The sequence below is a fragment of the Echeneis naucrates genome, chromosome 10, assembly GCF_900963305.1.
Source record: "Echeneis naucrates chromosome 10, fEcheNa1.1, whole genome shotgun sequence".
In the NCBI taxonomy this organism is placed as follows: Eukaryota; Metazoa; Chordata; class Actinopteri; order Carangiformes; family Echeneidae; genus Echeneis; species Echeneis naucrates.
Window position 1 is genome coordinate 19,208,441 of NC_042520.1, and position 27,928 is coordinate 19,236,368.

The window sequence follows — 27,928 nt, forward strand, 5'->3', positions numbered from 1 at the left end:
ACAACCTTTTATTTCATGGAAAAAGTCACAAGTTCTGTAAATGGGTACTGATAAGGGGCTGCATATCAACCATATCTTCAAAACGGATTTCACAACACTTTTTCCCTTTTCTTAATATGTTTCAAGGGATATTTAACCAACTACAAAATATTTCACTAAAGTCAACTCAGTGCTCGATGATTTTTCTACTACGTGTCCCATGAAAGTACAATCATTACTTGTCCCTGGTATTTTTCACTGATGAAATCTGTATATGGCTTTTGAGTTAGTCGAAAGATTTAGCAGCAATCAATCTGCATAAGAATATGAGATGAACCTACAAATTAATGCTAGTTTTATGACAGAAAATATCCATGTTCCCCCAAATTCAAACTGTATATTCTCACTTCAGGCCTATTACACAACAGATTTGCAGGCAGAGAAATGCGATTATTAAAAGAACCTCCCCACGTGATTTTGTGTTCACACTGGCACTCAACAGGTTGATATTTACAATCCAATGCCTAGTCATATCTATAATTACTTGAAAATAGCTGGTGGGAGCATGAAATGTGTTGGAAATAGCCAGACACTGACTATGGATAATGAGCAAAAATTGGAATGGTGAACATGCTGATTAGGACTGACATGGCACACAACTAAACACTAACAAATCCACACTGCCCTCCAAAGATAGTAACACTATTGGTAAGCCGCTAAAAAGCTCTGATATACACATTTTACACGAGTTCTAACATAATGTGAGTTTATGTCCATGTAAACCATACTGTAGTAAAGAGTGCATGAAATATGGGATTTCCACCATTTAGTGCAAATGTAAAACGTACTTTGAAAGACATACTGAATAATGCTCATTAGTGGGCATGTGAAGAAAAATGCTTACCCTCTTTTCAATTTTCATTTATCACTTAATACATTGTTTGAATAATCAACACCAGATTCCCTGTACTGTTGCATTTCTGCTAAACCGCAGTGATGATTTATTGTCACCTCTTAATACTGTGCTTAAGTGAAAGAGGTCACCTGCGATAACATATCTTCTGCCCCAAACTATGCCAGCCTACAGCAATGTCTCATTTCAGGGGCCACATCCTTTGAAGGCTACAGTCTACAGATGGCCTCAAGAAGTAATTTGCTACTTATATTTCATGGCAGTTTCATTTGAGCGTGCCTTGTTCTCTCTGTGATCAATAACTGTGATCAATGCCGTAAAGTTGTGTGTTTTAGTTTGAAAGGATCACATGATGGCGGAATGGAGGAGCCAACAAAATGGCTTTAAACTAATGTTGTCTTTGAAGGCTGGATCCACTGAGATACAGCTTATGTTGTCTTTTAGCCCCCCGTAGCTCATTGTTTTGCTGTTATAGTGTCATATTAATTATGTGTATGGTTCATCACCTCTCATTGGTCTCATCTCATAAGTGGTTAAATTAATTAACTCTGACAAACAGGCAAACAAATGACAGATTAAATTAGCATCTAGGGCTGGGCATTATTACTCTCAGGGATTATTGGATACTGTCACAGAACTTCAAGGAGAGTGATCAATGGATTTATGTGTGATGTACCAGAAAACTAAACTTCAATGAGATGATACAGTAAATGGGCATTTTGCTCGCTAATATACTAATGTTATAAGGCAATATTGTGATTTCAGTCCATGGGGTTTCTCTTGACAATAACAGCTGTGATGCAAATTAACTTCATAATTTGTACAATTGTACAAGTTGTTGTACACTTGTTGATAGTATTCAGTTATTACAGTTAAATTATAAATCACAGCCAATAGATTAAATTACTTTCAGAAAACAGAAACTGACTAGCAACGCCTGACATAATAGATGTTTAAACCAGGTTTTCAAAATTTAGTCTCTTCCATGTCATGATTGAAAATCACTTGGTAAATATACTGAGCATTCATAATTGATCTAAATGGCATTTCACTCTTCAAAATAGCATCTTTCTGTTTATTTTAGTCATTTTGTTTTAACTCGTATAGTATTTATTAATATATTATCCAAAATTATATTGATGGAGAGTTTTTGTTTTTTCCCAGATTTTTGGCTCGGAGTGTTTCAGTCACTCTGGAGGTCAGTGTATGATTGCAGCCCCATATCTGTAGTAGAATGATAAAATTACTTTTACATTGTAACAATATTATACAAGTGTGTTTTTGCATTGGCTTGGACAGAGAAAAGCCACTCTGATGAATAAGACAGAAAGAAATATGATATTAGCACTTCCTTTCACGCAAAAGAAAAATATACATATTGTAATATCAAGAGAGGGGGCATTACCAGCAAAACAACACATTTAGAAGTAATCCTGACAAAATGTATGTCTTATTGTTTCAATTGATTTTTATGTACAGTGGCCACATACAGTAACTGGAAACATACTTTCAGGGAAATATGCACTGTAATCAAAGTCATCACAATATGTTACCGTGAAACCATGAATATAAATATACATACACATTTACAAAAGCCAGACTTCTCAAAAGTGCTGCAGACGTTGTAGAAAACAGGCAGAGAAAGAGGATCACACTGCAATCCAGGACTTGATTCTGCAAAGGTATGTGTACACAGTTGCTGGAGGTATTCGGTTCGTGCCTTAGTCCCAAGACCAGAACCATTAAAAGTGGTTTCTAATTAGAGGGGACCATATCCTTTATAACAGGTTCTCTGTTTAAGTAGGTGGCCCAATACACAAGATTGAACGTGCCGAAGAGAACGGGAAATAAAATCCTTGACATCCTGTCAATTTTGCTCACGCTGTTGAATGTCTTCTTGCTTTCCTGGGCTTTGCCATCTGCTTTGGCCTTGTTGGGCTCTGGTGTGCCACCTTTGGCAATGGTTGGAAGTGTGCTGGAGTCCTTGGTGATGTTGGGGGCATAGTTGGCCACTGCTACAGCGTAGGCATTATTCTTCTTGATAACAGATGCCCTCTCTTTTTTCTGTCAAAAGACCACAAGCGTTAGCAACCTCACCTGTCACCACCTAACCATGAATTTAAAACACATGTAAATGAAGGACTGCTGTGGCAGTGGGCTGGGCTGTCAGAATGAAGAACAGCAAAGGCCAGGTATGCTAACAGCGTCTTAAGGATGGTCTGTCACTCATATAAGGATGTTAAACCCTTACAGTACAAATCACATAGATACTGATACCTATGGTAAGCTATAGCATGAGGTGGAAATACAACTGGGGACACAGAGTGTGATATACTTACTGTAAGTGTATTTCAGAATAAATTGGATGTGCTGGGGTTAAATGTAAACTTCCCTTCAAATGGAGACAGTAATTTTAGACTTCTTACTTAGCCTTCCTCAGTTCTTTCCAGTTGGCTAACAAAACAACTAGTAAAACCTGAAGACGACACAAAAATAATTTATATCCCTACAATCTTCTCCTTGGCAAGAACACTTATTCTGTCCCGTTGTCAGTTGGTATTATATTATACAATGTTTTGTGAAGGTTAACATGATATATACAGTAAAAGCATTCAGATAAAACAAGCAAATAATGAAATCTCTACACATTCACAATAGAAGCCTGTGTGAAAATGGCCCTGCTTCTCTTTTCATTTATAAGCTTTTTGATCTCTAATTTCAAGTGTTCTTCAATATAACAGGATGTCCATTTTTAAAAGATGATCCCATAATCCATCCCAGCGGAGAATGGATTATAGCGATCTGCCTCACACTCAGGATCAACTACAGAGCACATTTCTTCGAGTTTCAAAAAACAAAATGGCTAAATTACGAACACCCAGCGTTTTTACTTTTCGTTTTTGCCCCGATTCTCCTCCTTCCCACTTGGAATAAGGAAGGCAAGGCAACAATTTTCTGATTTTCTAACTTTTTGGGGACAAAGGAGTTCAATCTAATCTGCTGCTTTATGCACAAGTGTTTCGGAGCCAGTCATCATTAAAACAAATATGATACAAGAAAAGAGATACAATGGTCCAATTGACCTTGAAGTGTATTGATATCAAAAATGAAATGTTTTCTTTTTTTCTTCAATACTCTGTAACTCCAAACCCATTGTTAAAAATAATACCTTGTGCGTAGCCAGTTTCCCTTATTTATGGTCCTAGCTACTCGCAAGGACAAGACAAACTCTTTAATAAGAACTGTGATGCTTGTGTATATCTGTGTGCTTTCTACAATATGTCTGAATCTATGTCTTCTGTCTATATACAGTATAGTCTTGTCTGACAGCTACATTATCACACTGCTAATACTGGAGAACTAATTAGTGGTCCTGTTGTTATAGCTCATGTTATACCTGAACCCGAGTTCTTGTGTTTTGTAAAAACAGTGTTTTGCCTTTGTCAAGCTTTAGTTGCCATTATCCCAAACAAAATGTTTAAAACGCCAAATCCTCAGTGTAAAATTATTGCCTTCTTCAGAACAATGTGAATGAATTTTCTTTGAAAATGGAGCCAATCGAAGAATCTTTTTCTCCTCATTACCTTGTCATTCACGACACTCTTTCCATCCCAAGCCCAGCCACGCTTTGTGAAGTAATTGACAGTGGCAAACTCGATCAAAGCAGAGAAGACGAAGGCGTAGCAGACAGCAATGAACCAGTCCATGGCAGTGGCATAAGCAACCTTGGGAAGGGAGTTCCTTGCACTTATACTGAGTGTTGTCATTGTGAGAACAGTAGTTACACCTGGAGAAAACAGAATTTCATTTGATTGTTATCTTGAAGTTCAAGCAAAGGCTGAGATGATGTCCTTTAGAAACAGTATACACAGTGCATATATATGTATATATCCAAAATGATATTAAAATTCATTAATAATCTCTTCTCTTCACATTACCAGTTCTCATAGTTTCTGTTTTATCCATTCAGAATAATTGTTAATGACTCATGTTGTGTCTTTGCAGTGTTAGCCTCCTGTATTTTCAGAACCACTGACCTTCAGTTTTCCTTCAACATTCTGACTTTGTAGCTTCAGTTTATTCTTGACTTGTGCACCCATTTTTCTTTTTGAGCTGACCATTCTCAGGTCACTGCTGTTAGTTCCACTTGGCTTATGAACAGGTCCAACAGTAGCCTGTCCAACTGGACTGAGAAAGCATTGAAGCTTCTAAAAATTTCTCATCTTTTTTTCTTCGTCCTGTTTTCTCCTGCGCCCACCATTTGTCATCAAATTTCATCTGTTCCCTGCTCTCATCCCCAGTGCTGACAGATGCTGGGATGAATTGCATGTCTCATCGCGTGTGTTGAGATCACACATTTATAACACTAGGCTTAAATTACATTAGGGGCATTGGGAACTGGGGGATTTCAATAAGACTGAGGTTTATTGCCTGAAATTAAATAAATGAACCAACAAGAGAAGAAAAGTCCTGCACTTACCAAACACAGTCCGAGCTGGCACCGATTCTCTATTCAGCCAGAAAGACACTTGGGAAAGAATGACAGTCATGATGCATGGAAGGTACGTCTGGATGACAAAGTATCCGATCTTCCTCTTCAGGTGGAAATGAGCTGTCATCACTGTGTATTCACCTGTAGAATATTAGGGTCAGTTCAGAAAGAGAGCTGCTCCTTCTACCAATTGTAATTTGGTATTTGAGACCTTTTGATTAACTAATGGATTTAATGGATGCACTGATATATACTATACACAGTGTTGAGATGAATTCTCTGAAAATCCAATGACATAGAAAAATTATTCTAGTCTTTTCTGGCAGAACTGGAGGTATTTCTGGAGCCCCTAACCTACAACTGTCTTGTGTGTGTGGATGTGTGTATATATATATATATATATATATATATATTAAAAACAATTTCAAACTTGTAGTCTTCAGTGTGAACGACCAAAGGTGAAATCACTTAAGGCAGTTAATGAGATTTCTTATAGCTCTTTTGTTCAAACATCACATAATACTCATAAGCACTGGTGAGTTGATATTTTTCCTTAAGTAAAAATACTGCATCCCTCTGAACCACTCTTACTGCACAGGAATGGGTTGCAGGAGAAGACTGCTCAATGATAGTCAAATAAATATATTAATGTGGCCCACCACTTTCATTTCTGCATATATTTACATCAACAGAGTTTTTTCTTTTTTTTTGATGAATGCAGCTTTAACTGTCTGCAGTCTTAGACATAGTTTAGACAGAGCACTTAAGCTGTTAACACTTCATATTTATCATATTAATCCATCCATACATATTAAAGTAGGCAGCATGATTTCCTAGCCACCGACCAAAGCCTAATAGCTGACAAGGCCGTGAAGCAGTGCCAATGTAGCAAGCAGACCAAAAGGAAGATATCTCGAAGAGAAGCCAAGATTAGACATGTGAAGAAAAAGATGTGTTACCCGTGGCAACAGAACAGAGAAATATAGCTCATTTCCTGTGATTCTGAAATGAAGGCCTTGATACACACTGCCACTTGGCAGGAGGAAAGTCCTTTTCAGCAGTGGTAAGGGGGAGGAGGTGTCAATTCCAAGGACTAATCCCAAAAGATTTTTATTCTCTCTTTTTTTAAGCAGTTCAGTTGTATTGCCTGTGATTCTACCCGTTATGTGAGGACGGATTCTCTCTCTGTCACCACACACACAAGCACATGCATGCACAAAAACCCACACACACACTAACTCAGGCAGAAGAATTTAGAGGAATGGCGCACACACTCAGCACCCTACGGAGCTCTATATCTTGTGTAATTTAATTTTTGCATGCCAGCCCCGTTGCCCATGTTGTGGTGGAGGAGGAGAACGTACAAGGAAAGAATCCAGTGCGAGTGGCTGAATTTTTTCTAGAGAAGCCTGTGATCGCTTCACCGAGAGGGAAGACAGTAAATATAGCATGAAGATGGCAATCACTTCCTGCTGAAACCATCGGAAACCTTCACTCACTAAGGACACGCTGTGTGGGGTCAACTGTGCAACAGAGAGCACAGACAACAATGAGACAAGCTTCACAAATGTAAACTTCATTTGAATTTAAACGGTTCAGTAATAAACATGGGATTAAAATCCATTGATTGTAACCTGTCAGTCTGAGGAATCTGTCCCAGAGACAAGATGCCCCTTTAGTATAAAACATAATTATCCGTTATAACAAGCGTTGAGGTCATTCTGTGTAGAAGTAGAAATTCAATCCTACATTGTCCATAATACATAGCCCATAGTGCTTTTTGATTAGCATGGGCTTTATCATTTAAAGTAGCCACTGCAGTTTGTCACACAGTTTTTACCACAGACTACAATACAGAGAGAGAAAAATAATTCATGGGGAGTTTTTCACAGAAACAAAGTTGAGAACGACTGTTTGAGCGTCTTTCAACTTATTGTTGTAGTCTTCTGTCCCCAGTTTTTACAAATGAGTTCACTCTCACTGATCACATGACGTTGTAAACCTTATGGGCACTACTAGCGTAGCAACACATGGCAGACTTAGTGGAACATTCAGCAGCTAAAGAGCCACATGTTTTCCTCTGGAGTAGGTGGAGGGCAAAAACATGGGCAAATTTTTGTTTTTATTACTTGGCCAAGAACATGAATAAATGCTTTGTCTGCTGAGGGCTGTGCAAAAATGTGTTTGCCATAACTCTATGATGCAGTTGCAAACAACGACAAGTGAGTCAAAGCCACTGAATCTTGAAAGTGTTTTAAGGTAACACATCAAACACAACTGTGTGTCACATAAATGTATGGCTGAATAGTGTTTTGTTTTGTTTTTTTTTTTTTGTGACAGCGTGTGGGTATGTTCCAAGATGTCTGCTCCTGTGAAGCCTGAGAGCACAATCAGTCGTGCCAAATGACCTAGTTTGCAAGTATGCAACACCAAACACTGACACACTAGTAATGAATGATTAATTTAAAGTCAGCCAATCAGATAATGTGGAGTGACTAGTTAAACGAAGAGAAGCAGTCACTGGCAGGCATGCTGCCTTCAACCACAGAATCATACAGCACTTAACCTAGATAGGAGTATTTAGTGCATGAAAGGATATTCTTACTCAATGAAATTGAAGCAGGAATTCCCCTGATAGTGCAATGCAGTCACTGGGGATATATTGTATGCTGGTAATTGATACCTAGGCTTAGGGACATCACTATCAAGCATGTTTTCTGTCGAGATTATGCAATTTCGAACTGTATCATAAATTTGTAGTTACAATCTACACTTGTTCACACAGCACGCATTTATATACAGAGATAATATAAAGTTTTATATCACTGGTTAAAATTCTTGCAAACCTATTAATGCTACAGGAACACAACGTGTCATTGAATGTGGAGTTTGATTCAAGATTTTTTCATCTACTGTCCGAAAATACGAGGAAACATCAGCACAAAACGTTCTAGGAATGAAAAAGGAGCAGCTTGTGCGGGAAGTAGGACTCATTGTACATGCTGGTGGACATAAGGCAGACGTTTATGTCCTCAGCCATGCTCTCCAAACCAACCACTCCTCCCTCGACTTCACAGTTGAAGTCTGGAGGTGGTTCCCCCTGAGGTAAATACTCCACCAGCAAAGTGTTTCCAAACGGTTTCATATTCGGCATTCTTCACATTTTATGTGAACCAACATTATCAATGCATGCAATATCTTATTTTCCTCTTAAATGTCTATATAAAGTTCAACAGCAAATTCCAAATGCCTGAAAATATAAATGTGAAACATGGTTCCAGTATATACCTATACCTATTAGCCAAAATGAAGTAAAAACAGCAGACTAGTAATTATAGCACACCCACACATCTCTCCCAATATTATCACTGTCAGCATCATCCTGCAAGAGCTGCATTTCAAAAAGCTTCTTCCATCACATTTTCCTCAGCAAAGTAGTATTGCTAAAATTAGATCATTGCTGTCGGTCAGTGACAGAAAATTGTACATGCTTTCAGATTTCTCATCAAACACGACACTTTTTTTAAAGTAAGAAGACAAACAATGGCATTGTTGCAGGCTGTGTGAAATCATGCAGAAGGATTGCTTCCTTTAATGTTTTGTTAAACTTATTTTCAGGGTATTAAGAAGCTAGCACCACGAATATGGCAACCAATCATAATAACCAAAGAAGTTATTATTTATCATTAACTTATTATTATTTCTACTTGATCCTTGCTACAACCCACACCAAGGCCAAGGTCTCTGATTCACTATACACACTCAACATAGCCTGCCGTCACAGCCATTGTCTCTATGAGCGCCACAGAAATTCAATTTCAAGAAGTATTAATCAAAAAAATTAAAATTAAAACATTTTTTTCTTGCATGCCTTTAAAATGCTTCATTCCAGGCTGAGCTGTTTCTATCAAAGATGACTGAAGGGACTTCAAACTGCAAACTTCTGTGCCAATTTCATTTGAAAAAAAAAAAGAAAAAAAAAAAGAAAAGTAACAAACCTGAGCATCTGGGCATGTTCAAAGACTACCAATTACCAGATTGGGAAATGCTGCTTTGATTCACTTACGATGCCTCTGTGTCTCTCATATGTCCTTTTACAGCTCTCGCTTGTTAAAGCTTTTGTGACTTCTGTTTTGAAAAGTGCAATATAAGTACTTTAAGATTAGTTTATCCTTATGTAGCCATGGCAACATGCATTGTTACCATGACAACATGCTCCATGCTAAAATTGTGTGTCTTTTGAAATTTGCCTCATCAGTCAGGTGTATGTTGAGACACTCTGGGGTTTCAGTTATTGTTTCGCCGTCCGTTCATATTATTATTATCACAGAATAATAAGAAAACATATTTTTTTATGTTTCAAGGCCATTAACGACAGCACAGCAATGTCCCCCTCTGCTGTTACAGTTACCCAACCGTATCCTCAGCCATCACATCTCACTGCACTGATCTGGCGGCCTATTTAAAGACCACCTTGTTGGTTCACATTCACTCTGCACTGACGTGTTTGCCTGTGTTACTGCTGCTCCACTCCACCCAGCCTCCACCTGCTTTAGTTCTGCTCTGTTTGTACGCACCCTGGAGGGCATTTATTTTGAAGTTAATAACCACTGGGGGATTATTTGCAATGGTCCCTGCGTGTTATTTATCACGGTGCTATGTATTTCATTCTGTTACACTGTGTTGCCCCGGCAGGTAGCCTTTTTGAGAGGAGAACCATATTGCAGAGACAATTTTGTGTTTCCATTTTATTTGGGTATGTGATGAAGAAATGAACAATTGACAACATGGATGAAAAAGGAAAGATCTTGCATATCAAATCCTCTCATCATCTGAAAAGACTGGTGTCAATGTTCACGTCTTTGATCCAGACTTGTGTTCTAGTCATTTCAATAATAAACCCCAGACAGAACAATTTCTCCTTCAAAACGTACACAATGCTCCACACCAAATGACACAAACCACATTGCTTTGCAGTTTGGCTTCACTCTCCAGTGGCTGCCTGTACATTTATGCACTCATTATTTTAGACTTATAAGACATTACATGCCACCATCACTGGGTTCAGTCTTGTCTTCATATAATCTCCAGTCAGCATGTGTCAGATTCCTTGTCACTCCCAACATGGTTAAGAAACAGCTGGCAGCCATCTCTGATCTCTCTAATCTGGAGGAGGCCTACTGGCTTCACAGTGTCTCAGTTTTGAAATCCAGACTCAAAGCCCACTTACTGTAATTATCACAACTTAGTACCAGTTTTCGAGCTTGTCTTCTTTCCTCTTTCCCCTGGCTATATTCTAATGTTGTATAGACAAAGTGAAAATCTGGCTCTATTTTTGGCATCCATGTTAGTGAATGGCATGAAAAGTGTTGCATCTATTTTTAGACCTCACTTGACTAACTTGAGTTAGAATACAGTCAACTTGGTTACTGTTGCTATTCCTGTCAGCTTTCCGTTGATGCCTACCATAATAGCATACTTTTATTTTTACTCTTGGTTATTCTTGGTGAACAATGGAGGAAAATGGAGTTTGAGAGCTGCTGCTCGCATACCAACTGTCCTACTCTCATTTCATGAAGATGACCTTACCTTAAAAGTGTCAGCTGTTAGTTTTGGCTGCATGTTATTCATTAGTTCTCTTGTACAAACCAGCACCTCAGACACAAGCTCCACCTAGTTACCATTGCCGAGCCTTTACTGGACAGTTGCTTTGTGAGTGGAAGTAGTTTTTGTGGCCTTGGTGGCTTTTTTTTTTTTTTTTGTTTTGGCCTGTGAGAGCCAAACCAAATTGAGATGGTCTGGTCTAGACAGGATTTCCTCTTTGCCAATCCAGCTGTGCTGATCCTGTCATCATGCTGCCAACCTGTTGCAGCATGATAAAAAAAAAAAAAAGTTAACTGTTCAACGGCGTACTACATTTGAAAGTGTAATCATCAAACTATGTTGCTGCCGTGATATTCATTATCTGTAACGATGCAGCTCGTGAATTAAGCCACAGCTAATATCTGCTTGATTCAAGAAAACAATGAAATAAAAAAAAAAATTATATATATACAAATCTGCCTTCAGAACATTTTTAAGTGAATTTTCCATAAATGTTTTTGAAGTTTTATGTCCTGGTTTTTACTTCAAGTCCATGTTTTTAAACTCTAGACATAATCAAAGTTAATTATCCAACCTACTAATGAGCTTGTCACTGTTGGATTCCCTTGCTAATGTCTCCTGCAGGTCAATTCCAATGAAATGCCCCATTTTCAATGCACCAAGTCATTCACTTTGTGGGCTGAAAACATAGATTTCCTTTGTCATTTCATGCGTCACTGCACTTTTGTGAGACACTCCTGTGTGTCTTCGGGCACCAACAGAAGAGCACAGCAACCGGTCTTTTCTCCTGGAGCTCTGTTAGTTTCTTAGCCACAACAGACAGATGTGCTGCCGTATGTTTAGTTCTGCATCAGCATCTCTCATTTTTATTGACATCCGTTTGAAGCACACCCAAAGAAAGTGCACTGCTTTTGAATGCAGCTGCAGCTCACCTGCCATGCTGTTTGGTTCTCCAGACCATGCTCAATGCAGATTCATAAAATACAGAACAAAGCAGGAAATGTAAAGAAATTTAAGATGCATGAATGCCAAATCCCTGTTTTGTTGAATCTTTGTCAGCCTGAAGAAGCCAGACCCAACATTTCTGCATTTTTCAAGCCAAATAAAGTGAGTAATAAAAAAGACAAAACTTATTGAACTGTCCAGCTACATCCGCCTCTTTCAACATGTAGGCGGCAGGCAAGTTCAACATCCACCCAAGCAAGCACAGAATCTTCACAGTTTGGTTTTTAAACTGAAACAGTTTGAAACTGAGATGATAAAAGATATTTTAGATGCTTTTTTTTCATTCTCTCTAGACTTCTAGTAAATCTAGTAAACCTCACCTGTGCTCGACTTGATAGTTTCTTGTCCGACTGTTTGTCCCAGCAGGTCGTACTGGTTCAGTCTGGAGCTTTCTCCTTCCACTACCACTGAGTCTGAGGCATTTCGAGTCCAAGCATAAGTCACCTCTGAGATGGTGTAGGCGTCTAAAAAAAAAGAGAGGAGGATAAACCCTTAAGGGAAAAATCTATTGATGATTATTTAGAGAGATTATTTCTGTGACACAAATGAAAAGTCCCCACTACACTGTGTTTGACACTGGGTTTACAGAAAAAAGAGAGAGAGAGAAAAAAAAATCTCAGTGTTTGAAGATGTGGAACGCCAACATGCAATTGATGCATACTGACATTTGCTCTTTCCAATTGTTCAGAGCATAGGCTGAATATGAATTTTAAAAGCTTGTCCACCAACTTAAGAATGTCTAATGAGACAGAAAATAGTTTTCTTCTGTTTTCCGTCTTTATATTCAGTCATGCCTCCTGGATAACAGATAAGCAGTAGAAGATGAATGAAGGAATGAATATCCAGTCATTGAAATTGCTGCCAATCACGTGATGCTACAGATTGGTTGATTGCATGAGCAGGGTAGATAAGACTGATTAATGTAAATATTGTAGGTCATCACATAATTGAATGAAAGTAAATGGGACCTATACTGTATATGAAAAGTCAAGGCATTTCAGACATGACCCAACATGACTGACTTCCCAACTGATGCTGTGATATTTATTGATATGTTATTTTTAAACAAAGCCTAAAAGCAGCTTTGAGCAAAAGAAAGAAAGAAAGAAAGAAATCCTCATCCAAATGTAAAGAAGCCATGGCAGTACAATTGTCATCAAAACAGATTCACGTTCAAAAAATAAAAAATATTGATGCCAAATATGGATGAATTTAATTAGTTTTTTAGCGCCCAGTGACATTTCAGAGTCAGCCATACGTTATTTATTCAATGCTGATGCATATTTTGTTAAAACTTGTAGGGCCACTGCCAGAAAAACCGAGCCATGCATTCTAGCTTCACTGAGTTCTTAGGTTGCTTTCCTGCCAAAGAACCAGTGAGAAGAAGCAGAAAAAATAAAAAATAAAATAGCATTTTACTTAAAATTCCCTCAGGAGCTATCATCATCATTAGTGTTACTCACAGCTGCCAAATTTTAGTGGACAGGAATGAAAGTCCATGGGGAAATCCTCCAGATGCATTGGGCACTCTGCATGCACAGTTAACCTGCATCCAATTCACAGAAAATTAAGGAGACTTTGCAAAGGCAAGAAAATTAAACAGCACAGATTAGGCATGGTGTGGAAGAAGAGAAAAAAAAAAAAACCTCACAAGGCTCATGCACTATTCAAGATGCTTCTCATCTGTAATGCCTTGAGACAAAAATAATTCATCCTAACTGTAATCAGCAGAGCAAAGTAAACAAGGTACTGCAGAGACCAGCACAAATCAAGACTACTGTGCGACTGTGGTGAAATTGCAGGTCAGCTATGTGATAAGAAACTGCATTGTATGTAGTATCTCAAGCATAATTTAACCACGGCAAAAACATCTCTGAATATTTTTTCTGTCAAATGGATTTTCTTGAAATGTCAACAGATGTTGCAAAAAAAAGGGAGGGGGGGGGGAGAATACATTTGAACAAACAAAAGGATTCTCTATAGAGCACATATTTCTGCTAGGCGGCAACATTATTTAATAAATTCATTTTTAAAGGAATACGCTGACATTTGGGAAATACACGTAATGGATTGATTGTGAGTTGAGACCTCTCTAACATCTGTACGCTAACAGTCAGCTAGCTTAGTCTAGCACAAAGAAAGACAACAGAGCCTGGTCCCAGTTAAAAATAATGTCAGTAATGAACGAATGTTTTTTTTTTTTTTTTTATCTATTGAATCCATAAAAAATTGTGAAAACACAAATTTATGGTATTTATAAATGTGTTCATCTGGTGGCTGGAGCATCATATTTAGCATACAGACATTCATCGAAGTGATCAAGTGATTAAGCACAAATGTTATTACAGCTTTCTCCTCGGGGGCCACACTTCTGCCTGAATTACCTCATGGTGTACAGCAGAGTCCCGTCATCTTGGATCCTGAGCAGTTTATTGGGCATGGTCATGTTATGAGCCACAGACTTTTTTCCATTGTGGAAGAAGGTGTCTGGAGTCCAGATCTTACTCGCCATCAGGTTGTTGAGGGGCAAAATATTCATCGGCCCGTGAAATTTCAACCTTTCATCCTTCCAGCTTTGCCGAAAAAAAACATCTATGGTGTACTCCTATGGGCAGAGGAGATAAATGTATTACTTATTTTCGTATCCATTTTCATATTTCTGCTTCCACATGTGTGAATATGAATCGCATCCTTTTTCAAAAGGTGGAAAATAAAACGGACACCATACTCCACACCGTAATATGTGGGCGCTTACAAGCAGCAGTTCTTCATGACTGACTTCACCTGCCACTTTAAAGCTTGGCCATTGTGCTTTCTCTATTTGTCCAAGCTCCATCAAGGTGAGACCATGTGCTCTCCATGCTCTACACAGCTCTCTGAGCCGGTGTTCTCCTAAACTGGCTCTGAGGCCAAGACAACCCCTTGACCTACAATCCTCTGCTGTCAAAAGAAACCACACAAGAAAGGATTTAGGGCAGAAAGCAGTGCACTGTGATATGTGTGTACGTGAGAGCGCGCGTGTGCTTGTGTGAGTCACACTCAGCAAGTGAGAGGGAGAGATAAATTCAATTCCTCCAGAGATTTTTTTTTTTTTTTTTTCTCTTGACGCAGTTGAGAAGACTCTGACACTTTGATCTCAGGACACTGAAACCAAGATTGTTGAAATTCTCTGATGATGTATCAGCCCTTACAGTTACAGGACAGCTGTGGCTTGCTTTCATATTTTTCTTTGATATTTGTCATGATAATATTTAACCTTCCAAGATATTCTCTACAAGCCAACTGTTAACAAAGGATGAAAACAAAAAGGTGAATTTGGAAATCTGACTGTAATAATACAAATCATTTTAAAGTTATTATTATTTCCTTTACAGGTGGTTTAGGTTTAGTTTGTGTAGTTTGAGCCCAACAAAGCTCTCACTCTTCTGTCTTAAATATGAAGAGAAAAGAGAAGGCTTAATAGTGGGTTGTTCCTAAACATTTGTATCTTCCACAAGTGGACTGAGGACCATCACAGACCTTTTCACTGACCGTACAAGAAAGAAATAACTAGTCAAATCACTTAAATATCACTATGTAAGACATTTGATCTGTTTCTGATTCTCACCCCATCACTTAATTCCTCTACAATGTTAAGACAGAGAATCTAAATGTAAAAATAGAACCCAATTTATACAGGAGTTTGAATTCCAAAATACCTTTAAGCTCTTTGTTTTACTAAAGCTGGTGAAACCAGTGAATCCAGTATTATTTCTTTTTTCTTTCCTTTTTCTCTAATAGTTTTTCTTTCATCTACTAGTTCTGACTGCCGGCAGAATTTTAATAAATCTTATAAATCCTGGAATGCAACCACCTCAGCAAAACAGCTGAATTGTTCTAAAGTACGGGAATAAATCAATGAGATTAAAGGAGGCTCATTTTTACGAGACATCTGTGTGTGCAGGAGCAGAACTCAATAAATCTTGTTCCCTTTTCTGCAGTACTATATGTTAATTTTATTAATGAATATATCATTTATAGGATTTCCAACCTGATCATTCAATGAAATGATTACACCTCACTACTCTCCACTGGTCAGAGATATTTATGGGCTGCAGGCTCCAGTGGCTGTAATGTAACTCAGAAATGACCTCTGCCAGGGTTAGTGAGGGACAGGACGTTTTGCTGTCAGCTGTTTGTCTGTTCATCCATCTGTTGGTTTGTATGGTATTTTGAAAAAGAGACATCAGACTGTTCTGCTGGTCTTCATCAGATAATTTCTTTGTCTTGAAGATTTACAATTCTGTTTCTGCATCAATGGTGTTTTATGATCACCTGAGCGCCTCAGACTTTCCATATCTTTAGAGACCACTGCATTGAACTGGAACACCGTAACTATTAAACCAATAGATCAATCACTTGGAAAATGGCTCTGCAACAATAGCAGGGACATAAATGATATGATGTGAAGGTGGGTGCATGTTTCAGAATGATAAATGGGAAAGCCCAGGATAAACAAAGCAGTGACTTGAATAACAAGACGACTTTCAATAATTTATAAGATGAAAATTGCCAGCTGAATAGACATGGTGCGTGTCATGAAGGAAACTGGTCCCACTTCAGCATTGTGGTTTGTGCTTGTGTGGATGTGGGTGTGGAGACAAATAAAGCAAAAGGATGACATTATGAAAGGAGGGAAAACAATAATGAAAGTAGAAATAAAGTGAAATAAGTGTCTTTTCTTCCTTTGGGTATGAACAGGGAGGAAAAAGCCGTCTTCTGAGCTGGTGTTATTCTCTTTATGTTTATACAACAAGATGATGGATGAATAATTAAACACAATGAGTCCGACAGCTGGTCTCACCATGTCTGTGTCTGAAACAGGTCCAAAGCTGGTGACATAGATGTTTGTCTTCACCTCAGTTACCCTGTCTGGAAAAGAAAAAACACTTAGAGGCATCAAGAAAATAAACAATCAGATGCTGCATATTTAAAGTTTAAAGGTAGTGGCATGAGGCATGTGGCATTTTTCACTTAGTTCTCCACAACGGAATTTATCTGATGATTTGTTTCAGAAAAGCAGAATATTTTGTCCTTTCATTTTTGAAACAAATCAATGGAAATTGGTTTTAATCACTAGTAATCACTAATTACTATCTCACGATTTTTGGGGCTTTGATTTCATTCAAAACAATTTTATTAATTAATAAATAAATAAATAAATAAATAAATAAATAAATAAATAACCAGACCAGACCCCTGCAGAGAGTAGAGACTAGACCAGATCAGACCAAACTAGATGAGACACCGGATCCCACCTCCAGAGATTGCACCCCCCCTAGATGCCTCCAGAGACAGAGACTGGACCCCTGCAGAGAGACCGGAACCTGGTTTTTTCTCCTTTTTTTTTTTTTTGAAAAATACAAAATGGAGGCAGAGAGCCTGCAGATTTTTTATTTATTTTATTTTATTTTTTTTTTATCGATCCTGGGACATTTTAAATTTCGATACGATTTTTTGGCACGCCCCTATTAATCACCTTACAAAATAATATTACAGTGCTTGGTATTTTCAGTAAATTATCGCCTTGTTTGAACGATAATATGATCATATTTTTGCCAGCATTTCAAACACTAATATTTGCCATTTATTTCCCTATAAGGTAGTTTTATATTGATAGCTGTGGACACTGCCATTCACTTTTAAATGGTTCAAGTCACCCCTCACTGCTCTGGACACTACACTTTCCCACAACCACGTTAGGATTGTGCTTAGTTGCGTTTAATGCAAACTGAGGCTTTAACACTGTTGCTGCGTCACATTAAAGCAGTCAGCACAGGGGGGCTTTTTTCTGGATTCATAGGAAACAAAGTAGCGCTGACAACATCAAGAAATGGGTCTGCAAAATATGACACCTTTATTTTCAGCACTTTTTGACAGAGGATTAGTTTCAAAATATTGCTGGGAGTAACGGAGGAAGAAGGGGCAGCTGTAGTTAGTGCAGCAGGCTCAACAACAGCATCTCACTAACTTAAGTGTGTCCTGCTGGTGAGTTTAGCATGAAACCATATTGCAGGTGTCATCAAATCAATTCAGACTGAAGTCATCAGGATTGTAAATTTAAATATCAAGTAGAAAGCAGTACCTAATGTTCTGGGTGTAAGCAGAGTTACATACCTTCCAATAATACATGGCAAAGATCAGTTTTAACTGTTTAGGATCATAAACCATCGCATTTGCAAACTTGGCTCAACTATTCCTCTCTGTGCAAACCAGATTATGGGCAGTTCTTGTAAGATAAAATGTAGTGAGCCACAGTGACATGTGAGCTCAGATTTTAAGCGCATAAAATTTGTCCTAAATGTTCACACTGATGTGACAGATTGGACGAGCAAAGCCTCATATGATTCCTATTCAAGTGACAATGTGCAACCACGTCAGCTCTGCTGCATCAGGTCCATTTGCTTTCTCTGTCTCTTTCAATAATTACTGAAGCTCAAACTGTCATGGTCGGCCAATTCAAAAAGCTTTCACGTTTTACTTTACACCCTGTTATACACAGCAAACAGCATCTCACATACAATCTAGAGAGATCATTACTCCTAAGTGAAGTACTCTCATGCATGGCAGGGCCGCCAACCACATCCCCCTAACAAGACATATTATGGAAATGCTTTCTTATTTATGAGGTGATGTAAATCAAGAGCAAGTGACAGGTTGCTGGGTAATAGGTGCAATCCATTTAGCAAGACATATAGAAGGGTACATTTATGTATGCAAAACAGGCTCTTTTATGTGGACCAGACTGATTTAAAATAATCAGATTTTGACTGGTTTAAAGAGAAAGGTTTTGTATTGAGGCAAACATGAAACGACGACTCAGTAAAATCCATGTCATGCACTAAACACTGTCATGCTGCACAGCTTCTTGGTGTAGAAAGAAACAATGTGGTGTATTTAATCAAAACTGTGTAACTTCCCTTTACAAACTGGGCATCTTAAGGAAATCAGATAAATAAGTGAAGAGATTCTGCATAGTAAGTGCCAGCCATATATGTCTTTCATCGAGGCAGTGCTCTCAGAGGAGTTTCTTGAAAATAGAGAGGATCACCCCTGCTCTGACAGCAGCTAGTTTGTCCTTTCGTGAACCACCAATGAGAGATGGTGCTGCCAGATGACATTCATTGGAGTGGTCACAGTGGTTTAGAGAGAGCATCAGGACGATTGACTGAGTTCAAGTCAATTATGCTGACCAAGAAGTCTCTTAAAGCAGCAATGGGACTTTAATTTGATTTGGGGGGTCATAGGTAGCTGGTTAAAGTCCATGAGTAGTAGAGTGGCATGCTCCATTTGACTGATTGAAGAGCAGACAAGCTCATCTATTCTGGACCATCATTAAGGGTTTCACTGAGACAAAGACCTGCCACATGAATATCACAAAAGTGGATGTGAGAGACTGGACTTGGAACCGGGTGATGGACTGAGGCAGTAAGACCTGGTTTTCTGGGAGTTGTATAGATGTACCATGAATAGAGAAGAATAATTGGTTCCCAAACATGACAGCCAGGTGGTGAGGTGAATGTTCCCTCACCCATCCAGATACGTCAGAGAGATGGGCTGACATCTTTAAAGAAGCAGCGGGGTCAGTTGGCGTTACTGACAAGTCTAAGTGGATGTTGTTAGTGCAGCAGTAAGTGAACCACTGGACTCCAGGAGGAGATGGATAATGCAAACAGGAGTGGTCCCATTACAGAGCCTTTGGGCTCTTCAGTGGGAAGGGGAGCAGCTAAGGAAATTGGCCCTTGCTATGAGCCAGAAAAGAAGCACCCAGTAAGACAGGAATAAAACTGAGAAATTAGGGGTCTTTATCTTTTTCAAGATGCCCCTTTCAGAGGACAGAGAGAGCAGGTAGCAGTGGTTCACTGTATTGGAGGCAGCTGAGAAGCCACTGAGTACCATCAGGTATTGTAAGAAGAGATTTTTAAAAAAGTGCACTTTGACATCTGCCCTGTCTGATACATTATGTTAAATAGTCCCCTATACACAGTAAAATTATGTCTATAGATTTTTCAGCTACTAGCAGTGCTGAATGACATTAAATGTTAACGAAGAGAACTACTGTTGTTCTGGTTTTTCCAGTTTTTTGTTTTTTTTTTCAATGTCACATTACATCAGATATGTTGTTAAATTGTGTTGTTCTCCCCGTGTCTGTGTGGGTTTCCTGCAGGTACTCCGGTTTCCTTCCACCATCCAAAGACATCATGTTTGGGTTAACTGGTGACTCTAAACTGTCTGTAGGTCTGAGTGTGAGTGTGACTGTTTGTTGGTCTCTGTCTGTCTATGTGTGTTGGCCCTGTGATGAACTGGTGACCTGTCCAGGGTGACCCCACCCTCACCCAGAGTGAGCTCGGATTGGCTCCACCACCACCGTGACCTCGAAACAGATAAGTGATAATATGAAAGAATGGATGTTGTGAAGAGTTAAAAAAAAAATTATTTCAGAAAACACACACTCACAAACATGCTCATACACACAGAAAAACACACACAGACACATATATCTTGTTGTCATTTGGCATGTGAAATACCCAACTCAGGACAAACGACAAACTCAGACCAACAACAATCTGTGTCAACAATGTGTCGACATTTCTGTCACACCTCAACAGCAAATTCAGTGACCTGTATCAAAACCACCAGAAGATAGCAGAAAAAACATCCGAAGCCTGAGGAAATTAGCTCTAACACCAAGTAACAGCAGCACCAGTCCTGTTTGGATTGCAAGAGTGAAGCAAATTCACATGCAGAACCAAACACAATTGAATAAATTTTTTGCCCTCACAATGTACCCTCAAAACTTAGAAAAGCACAACCCTCAGGGAAAATATATGCTCACTGTTTGAAAATATCCAGAGTGGATTTAATTGAGAATGTAAGACACTTATTTATAGGAACAAGGACAATACCTGAAGCTCATTCATTCAGCAAGAGCAGTCGTAAATGTGCTTTTCATATCATCTGAATCATGTTGTAAAGATGGGCCAGCTGTACAGATGAACCGTATTCAATTGGTCAGGCACAACCTGCCTATGTCCGGGGACTGTGCCCCCCACTGTGCAACTACACAAATGTCAACTTAACTCTTGCCAGTTTGGAGGGAGATAAAAAACATTTGTAAACCCCAATGTTGGAGTATGGGATGAGTTAGTGGGAGTGAGTGGCAGCAGTTCAAAGAGATTAGATCTTTCTTCTCCAAGCCTGATTGTACTTCTTTTTTTTTTTTTTTTTTTTTTAATCAAACCATGTTTTCATAGCTCAGCTCTTTGATTAAATATCTTTCACATCTGATGTCTTGTGCTGTAAGTGAAGGGTTGTATTTTTGTGGAGTTTGCAAAATAAGCTTTGTAAGCATGAACAAGCGTTTTATTTCATTATTAATATCAGCAGTACGCTGTAGCAGTATTCACTGTGCCATGCAGAAAATACCAGAATGTCACACAGAGCGCAAATTACACAACAAATGTTCAACAATATCCATTTTTACAAGGGAAGTATGTCTTTTTTAGCCAGAGCAGGGGTGTGCAGCAAAACATTACATAATTACAATAACCTCAGATGCCTGCATTGGCTATGAAGCAACTGCAAAATTTACGAATGGCTCTTTAAAGGCAATAGAATCCCTTACTATCTGAAAACACAGACTTATGCAGCTTTATAGAGAGTTGTTATGCCTCAACACAAATTTTGACCGGTTCTTTAAACTGTGGAAAACAGATGCGTTCATGAATGTTTACTAATTGTGTTTAGGTTTCCTGTTATCATTAATGATGAATGAATGATGAATGAAATCTCTTTTTGGTGCTTATGACAAATCCACAGCACATTTTAATCAGTAAGAACAGCACTTACAGCCCTCGATTTATTTTTATTTACAGCTTAATTTATACTGCACTACAGCAAGAGGAGCGAGCTGACCGGAAAAAACCTGACCTGGTGAAGAAACAGTGAGATTGAGAAAAGAATTAAATCTTTACCACATACGATTTGAAACGTTTGGGGTATAAAAAGCTATTCTAAAATGCTGATGTAGCCTCACTTTTTATCTCTATCGGGTTAAATGCTGATGTAGCCTCACTTTTTATCTCTATCAGGTTAAATGCTGATCTTACCGGCGGACTCCATCAGGTAGTTGGAAATATGATGTGTGTCACCTCCGGCCATTCAGTGGAATCATTTCTCCATGAAAATGAAGGCAAACAGACTGGACAATGAGAAACACCCACAGATGTGAGTTTTTCACTGTACCGTTTTTTTTCTCCGGTACAGCTAGCGTGTTGAAATACTCATTGTTGAAATAATGTTTTAAGCTAACTACCAGACAGTGTTTTTTAAATTGTGCCGCCGACTGTTTTCCCCTCCGGTGGGCGTGGCTTTCGCAGTATGACGCGTTGCGCTCTGTCCTATCACAGATATTGACTGGTGTTACTCGTTTGGTAATCTTACTCGTCGAAATTACTATATCCATATTGGATACTGGTTTCAGCCCAGTATCCGGCTCAACCCTAGAAAATATTTCTTGGTGCAGCTTTAAAGCTGGAACATAATGTATAGATCTGAGCATGAATTTATAGTGAGATGACAAATTGTTTGCGTCAAAAAACAAATTAGCAGCAGAAGTGTGAATATGAACAGAAGTGAGCTGCCTCGCAGTCACACTAATGATGATGTGGGAGAAACTGTGCTTTCTACATTCACTCTGCAGCCTGGCTTGATTTCAGTGAGTGCAATACACACCAATTTCTGCATTTTAAAAGTGTGTGGTATTGCTTCAACACCCAAACACATGGCAAGTATGAAAAATAAATGCAGGATTAAAGCAGTTAAGATTACAGTTTAATCCACAGTAGTTATATTATACGTTTTGTATTAGATATACAAGATAGCTGCTTTTTGCGTCTGAAAGCAATAAGCCCATTTAGCAATCCGATGGATGTGGTTTTATTGAATGTGCTATAAATACATCCAAAAGAAATGTGCAGCATAAACACACACAGTAATTCATTCATTGTTGAATTACAGTAGTTTTTTTTCTCCCCTGAAACCCTGCAGCAGCCCCAAGGGGACAAGTGGGTTCATCTTGAAAACCTCTGCCCTAGATTCATCTTTTCTATCTCCCTCATTTGATTTTCAGTGCCTATAAAACTCACATCTATTGTTCAGTGCCATAAAACAGAGTAAAAAGCTCCTAGTGCAGATTTTTCTGACACAGTTTAGTGAAAACATCCTAACAATAACCTAATGTTCAACCTTTATATAGGCTCGTCCCATTTTATGTACACTCTAATGCAATCTACCAACAGACCTGCAACAATTCTACATTTTTCAGGATTTTTTTGAAGAAACTGTCTGAAAGGTGTTATTCTTCAGGCTGTAGTGTTATATTCATAACATTTTTGATCCTGTAGAAACGGAAAAGCTACAAATTCAGGCTGCAAAAAATTTTAATATGTGTAGGAAAACTGAATGTAATACACTCAGTAACTTGTAATGATGCTGTAAATAAATAATTGAATCAATGATTCATACAGAGAGAGTGCATGCAGTATACACTGGATTTCCTTGGGATACAGCCTCCTCTTTTGTGATGTGCTACGTGAACCATGAAAGCTTTCAAAGGGCCTGATTCTGTGTCCCTGAATATATAGTATGTATGAGTGAACACACTCATGCAGCTGTGATAATGTTCTTTTTCAGCCAGTACAAATGTTTTACAAGCCAGAGTTTAGCGATGCGTTAACATGTTTTTTTCCCACAGATGAGACATACAGATCTAATGTGTGTAAAATGTGGAAAATTCCATCTGATGTATTTTACTCCCATCTTAGGCTCAGTTCTGCTCCATGATGGCAGCCCCGTGTGTATAAATGAGTACAGTAAGTCACCACACTCTGAGAGTTGGAGTTTCTCTCCCGCTGGGGCCAAATCTGACAAAAATGTATGTGCTCGTGGTATATAAAGACACTTTGGATGAAAACATTGTCTGTATGTTTGAATGTTTTATTTAAATGTTTTCTTTCAGAACGCAGGAGTCTGTCGTCAACACAGTCACTTCTTCAGAGCTATCTGTTGGCAGGGAATGTCAGCTGTTATTTTTTTTTTTTTTTTGTCAAAATCAAAATTTTTATTATTATTGTTTTTTAGAAAATCCCATAAATTTCCCAGTGGGCTAAAAAATTTCCTGTTAGTGCCAGGGCTAAATAAAAAAATGTAAAATAAGATAGTAAATGTTTCTATCATCCAGGGATGCATCAAGTATAAATTGGTGCATCAAATATAATTTGATGGAAACAAGCCATAAAAAACAGCACGGCGGCATAGTGGTTAGCACTGTTGCCCCACAACAAGGGGGCCTTTCTGTGCAGAGTTTACATCTTCTCCCCATGCCTGCGTGGGTTTCCTCCCACCGTCCAAAGACATCATGTTTGGGTTAACTGGTGACTCTAAACTGTCTGTAGGTCTGAGTGTGAGTGTGCGTGGTTGTTGGTCTCTGTCTGTCTCTGTGTGTCGGCCCTGTGATGGACCGCTGACCTGTCCAGGGTGACCCCACCCCTTGCCCAGTGTGAACTGGGATTGGCTCCAGCACCCCCCACGACCCAGAAACGTATAAGCGGTTGAAATAAGAAGTGTCCTGGGGCTACACTGTCGGATTGGGCCTTTCCTACATAGAAAATAAACTAGCAGGTCTATTACTGTAGGTGCAGTTGTACAGGCTTGGCATTGCCTAGCTAAAGGAGGTCTGTTCCCCATATGGCAGCTCCTGGGCTGGGCTGATGGCCCCAGGAATTTGAATTTCAAATGGCACCAAATCCTGAGGGAGGGGCTCAGCTTTGGGTTGAGGGGCCAGCTGGAAAGAAGACACCAAACATGGCAAATGATAGGAGAGGAGAAGATGGAGAGAGAAGCACTGCGCCTACTAAAGATGACAAAAAGCGCAACACACAACTTCTATAGTGTCGCTACAACATTTTTACAAATACTACAAAAGTGTATATTAACAACAACAACAACAAAAACAACAACATTGGAGAGGAAATGTCATGCAGAGTACAAACAGAAACTTTCAGGATATTTCATTCCAGCTTGTGTTTAGACCTTAGTAATGGCTGAGCAGGTTTTGTTTGAATAAACATGAGCCATTGTGCTTAAAACCTGCACCTGAATTCTTCAAATATAAGCAGTCTATTCAGTGGAATGAGTTCAAACATGTCCCTGCATATAAACAACTATGGAACAAACATCATATGTCAAATTTGCTGCTGTTTCTTATTCCTGTTTCTTCCACTGATTTTTCTTATATATTGGACAGATTCACTTGATATTTTACAAGCAGCTATAGCCCTCCTTGGGATTAAGTGTGGCCAGTTTGTCGACTGTTACTTTCCAGGAAGTGAAGTGGGTGTTATATAACCTAAATGTTTTGTGCACAGTGTGTTTGTCAGCTTATTCTTGGGGGGATTGCTGCCAAAGGTTATCAGCACTCCAAAAGCTGATGCTAAATGAAATGTTCTCTCTCCAAATGAGCCATCATCCGTTTAAAGAGGCAGAAACCTGATGTCTCAAACAAAAAAAAAAAAAATTGAGATTGGATAAATTTTATGAAGATTCGGTGATTAATTCCTTTATCCAGTCAGAGTAAATAATTTCCTTACCCCCCAGACCAGGCCGTAGACGGTTGTCATATCCGTCCAACAATCTGTCCAGGATCCGCGTGAACAGGGTGATGTTTGTTTTAAAGGCATCAGATGTGGCGTCAGCATTTACTGATCTAGTCAACAAACACACAGCAACAACATGAGCGGCTAATGGACACTTCAACAAACAGAACTCTGATTAAAATTTTATGTTTTTTAGACTCATAACTCTCTTTTCCTCACAGGGCTGATATATGGAAGGAAAAGGGGGTTGCCATTATCTGGCAGAGACCTCATACGTGCCCACACAGACACACACATGCACATTGTTTCTCATCCACATGGATGACCCAGTTCAAGGCAGAACATTTGTGAGCCATCTGATCTTAGAGCCAAAACACAACCGAATGTGTTCATTGAATCAGAGCCTGAGATTCGTGGTAAATATCCAGATAAGGTGCTACATTAAAGCTCGGCATAATTACCAGCATCACCAACTCTGGTGTAGCAGCCTCAGGTTATGTTCATATTTTACTTATCGCAAGAAAATGGAATGTATATAATATTAATGCATTTTCACATCTACACACTCATCAAACTACCATTAGCAAAAGTGTAATGTGTTCTCCAGTATAGCCTCACATGGCTGTTTGACATTTCAACAGAAAACACATTCATGAGATAATTAGCAGTAAACGTTGGAGGAGGAAAGACTAACTGTGTGCATTTATTTACTTCAATTGATCTAATTTTCATAGTTTTGTGTTAACATCAGCCTCCTAAGGTTATCTAACTCGCTACTTTTTGAGGTTCTCCCTCTGTAGTCAGGCAGCAATAACATTGGTGGGACTATAAAGGAGCTTCATGAGAGCTTGTTCTCAATTCTGGTTGTCTTTGTTTTCACAACTGGTCTCTTCTGTCAGCACCTGAATCAGTTTTATGTCAGAAGACACTTTAATACCTGGGGTGACAATGTGAGATGTGCCCTGTTTATGTGGCTTAGCTTTAAAATGTATATATATAGAAAAGGCCACTTGGTCACAAATCCCTTTGAAATATATTTCCTATAAGTTCCTGAATTTGAATATGGTATTGACAATTCTTTATAGAGAAGTTATTATTTATTTATGTATTGGGTTTCTCTGGAATATGTTATGTCAGATAACCTCATAAACTATAAAAGCTGTGAATTTCAGGCCTGCTGGGCTGAGCTATATTTTCAACCAGGCAGCAGATAATTACCAACATGCCTTCCAGGTTATTTTTATGGTCAGACTGAGGGAGCTGAAGGCAGCAACTGTCTCCCCTGCTGCCTATTGATAACGAGTGGATGGATTTAAAAAAAACAAAAGAAAAGTGTGTAGAGCTGTACCATCCAAGGAATAGGACTCACCTGGTTTTCCAAAGGGCTGTGAGCGCCAGCAGGCAGACCAGAAGTAGAGAAGCGCTCTCTCTGCTCCACATGGCTGCTTCAACACCTACACACAACAGCACAGCTCTAATGAATGGGAGATCCATTTAATGGGGTTTGACATGCTATTGGATTTGTATCTGCCCAGTGCAGTCATTAAAGCCATCACTTATTCCCGGGGATTCCCTTCAACACAGACTGGGGGGGGCAACTGACAGTAATTAGTATTCACTAACACATCCCACGCCTCCACTCACTGGAAATGACTGTGACCAAAAATATTCCTCCGTTTAGTCCACCGATTTAAGGCCACTTTAAACCACAAAAAACACACCGCTGGTGCAAATATAAGGATTTTACATGAGAGAAGAAACGTGGAGGTGAGAATGAGCTCTCCGGCCTCTCCTCAGTTAATAAATACACGTCGAAATAAACAAAGATTGCTTTCGTGGTTGTGAGCGGACTCACCTCGAGCGCAGAAAGTACCTGCTGCAGCTGGATTCGTCGAAGATGCGGGAAAGTTGCGGGAGATTCACCGCTCTCTGCTGGTCTGGTGAGACCGGCTGAGTGAGAGTCTGTCATGAGAACAAAGCTGCGAGCAGGAATAAATCATATTCCTGCCCGGAACGCACTGGCTTCAACACTGTCCGAAAACATGGAGCACAGGGACTTTAAAAATAATACTCTGATGGAAGGCGGGCGGGCGGTGGGGGGTGTAAACCATTAATACATTTAATGCACACGAAAAATCATCTAAATCAATGAATTACTGAATAAAAGCAGTTGCAGCAGCTGATCCTGGCTTCATATCGCATCCTCCTCAAACAGGGTCGATGTGAATCGTGATAAGCAAG

General features: G+C 39.0%; 1 protein-coding gene across 2 annotated transcripts; it reads right to left on the bottom strand.

Moving 5' to 3' along the window:
• gabra2b (gamma-aminobutyric acid type A receptor subunit alpha2b) lies at nt 1–27,928 on the bottom strand. 2 transcript variants are annotated; one of them, XM_029511848.1, is made up of 10 exons: nt 27,561–27,928; nt 27,057–27,141; nt 25,682–25,797; nt 16,837–16,904; nt 14,378–14,598; nt 13,457–13,539; nt 12,314–12,457; nt 5,373–5,525; nt 4,477–4,679; nt 1–2,956 (listed from the first exon to the last, which is right to left on the bottom strand). In XM_029511848.1, exons 2-10 carry the CDS (start codon nt 27,125–27,127, stop codon nt 2,648–2,650), a joined length of 1,368 nt encoding a protein of 455 aa, XP_029367708.1. In that variant the 5' UTR covers nt 27,128–27,141; nt 27,561–27,928; the 3' UTR covers nt 1–2,647. The 2 variants fall into 2 exon arrangements, with proteins under 2 accessions (XP_029367708.1, XP_029367707.1); XM_029511847.1 differs by having other exon boundaries at nt 27,543–27,928.

Coding starts and splice junctions, on each gene's coding strand:
- gabra2b (XM_029511848.1), bottom strand. CDS start 27,127: ATGTGGAGCAGAGAGAGCGCTTCTCTACTTCTGGTCTGCCTGCTGGCG. Junction 14,599..16,836: donor CTGTTTCAGACACAGACATG/GTGAGACCAGCT, acceptor CTCTGCCCATAG/GAGTACACCATAGATGTTTT. Junction 13,540..14,377: donor ACTCTGCTGTACACCATGAG/GTAATTCAGGCA, acceptor AATTGGATGCAG/GTTAACTGTGCATGCAGAGT.